Below are 992 nucleotides of genomic sequence, written 5' to 3'. Positions count from 1 at the left end.
GTGGCTTGCTGTGGGTTGTGTGTGTGTAGTCCTATGTGCTGCGGAGGAGGTTTAATGTCATGGAAAGGGATGACGGGGTGATGAAGAAAGACACAATCGCCAATTCACATTTTTTAAAAAAGTCTACATTCCTTCTTGAGGTCTACCACCAGCAGCCTTAATCATAACTCAGAAGTATAAGCAGACAAAACACAAATATGAACCATTGTTTATTTCCTAAACTGGATATTGATTTTAGGTGGTAGAAAAAAATAGAAAAAAATATTGCAGCAAAGTTGTTTTGTGCAGCGTTGTACTGATTCACATTGGTCTATTTCCACTGTGTGTCCCTTCTGCATTACGTTACAGATTGAAGAGACAAGCAGTTTGGATGTTGTTCCGCATCATCTGTAGAATGTAGAATGTCTCTGTCAAAACTTTCACAGTGTATTTGTTTATAGAAGCATAACTTCTACTTTTTGAACAGGGAGCCAATAGGCTTTGTCTCACTGTGTCACTTCGGGCACAGAAATAAACAGCGGAGTCTGCAGCTGTCAGGGAGTTCAGCTGGAGAGAGAACTGGTTCTTTGAGGCATCTAAAGAAATGGTTGCTCGGTTCTTCAGAGAAGGGGCATATTTTGTGTCGCCATCATAGGGGTATATCCGTGCCATCCATTCCAGACCTTTCCCAGGAGCTTGACGGATCCAGTGCCACCAATAGTACCGAGTAGATATGGAGAAACCTGTGACTTTACAAAGCAGGTGGAGATTCTCTCCTGGTCTCACTATTCCTGGCCCAGATGATATAAGCTGAATATCTGAGAAGATGCCTTGGAAAGAGAAAATATGGCAATGAATGATTGGACATCATCCAATCGCCAAATGAAGTAAATTAATATTGTAGAACTTCCCTTACCTTTAGAAAAAGCCACCAAGGAAAACAAGAGCAACAAGAGCACCATAATGTTGAGGAATTAATGTCCTGGAGATATGAATGTCCTAAAGATGCAGGA

General features: G+C 41.3%; 1 gene segment (V, D, J or C); it reads right to left on the bottom strand.

Moving 5' to 3' along the window:
- Nucleotides 1-342: 342 nt before the first annotated feature.
- LOC132593005 (immunoglobulin heavy variable 4-61-like) lies at nucleotides 343-992 on the bottom strand. The segment is given in 2 exon segments: nucleotides 343-809; nucleotides 896-992. Coding segments are annotated over 2 exon segments (513 nt in total).

This window comes from Zootoca vivipara, chromosome 13 (assembly GCF_963506605.1).
Source record: "Zootoca vivipara chromosome 13, rZooViv1.1, whole genome shotgun sequence".
Lineage (NCBI taxonomy): Eukaryota > Metazoa > Chordata > Lepidosauria > Squamata > Lacertidae > Zootoca > Zootoca vivipara.
This window is presented reverse-complemented; position numbering and strand designations above follow the sequence as displayed.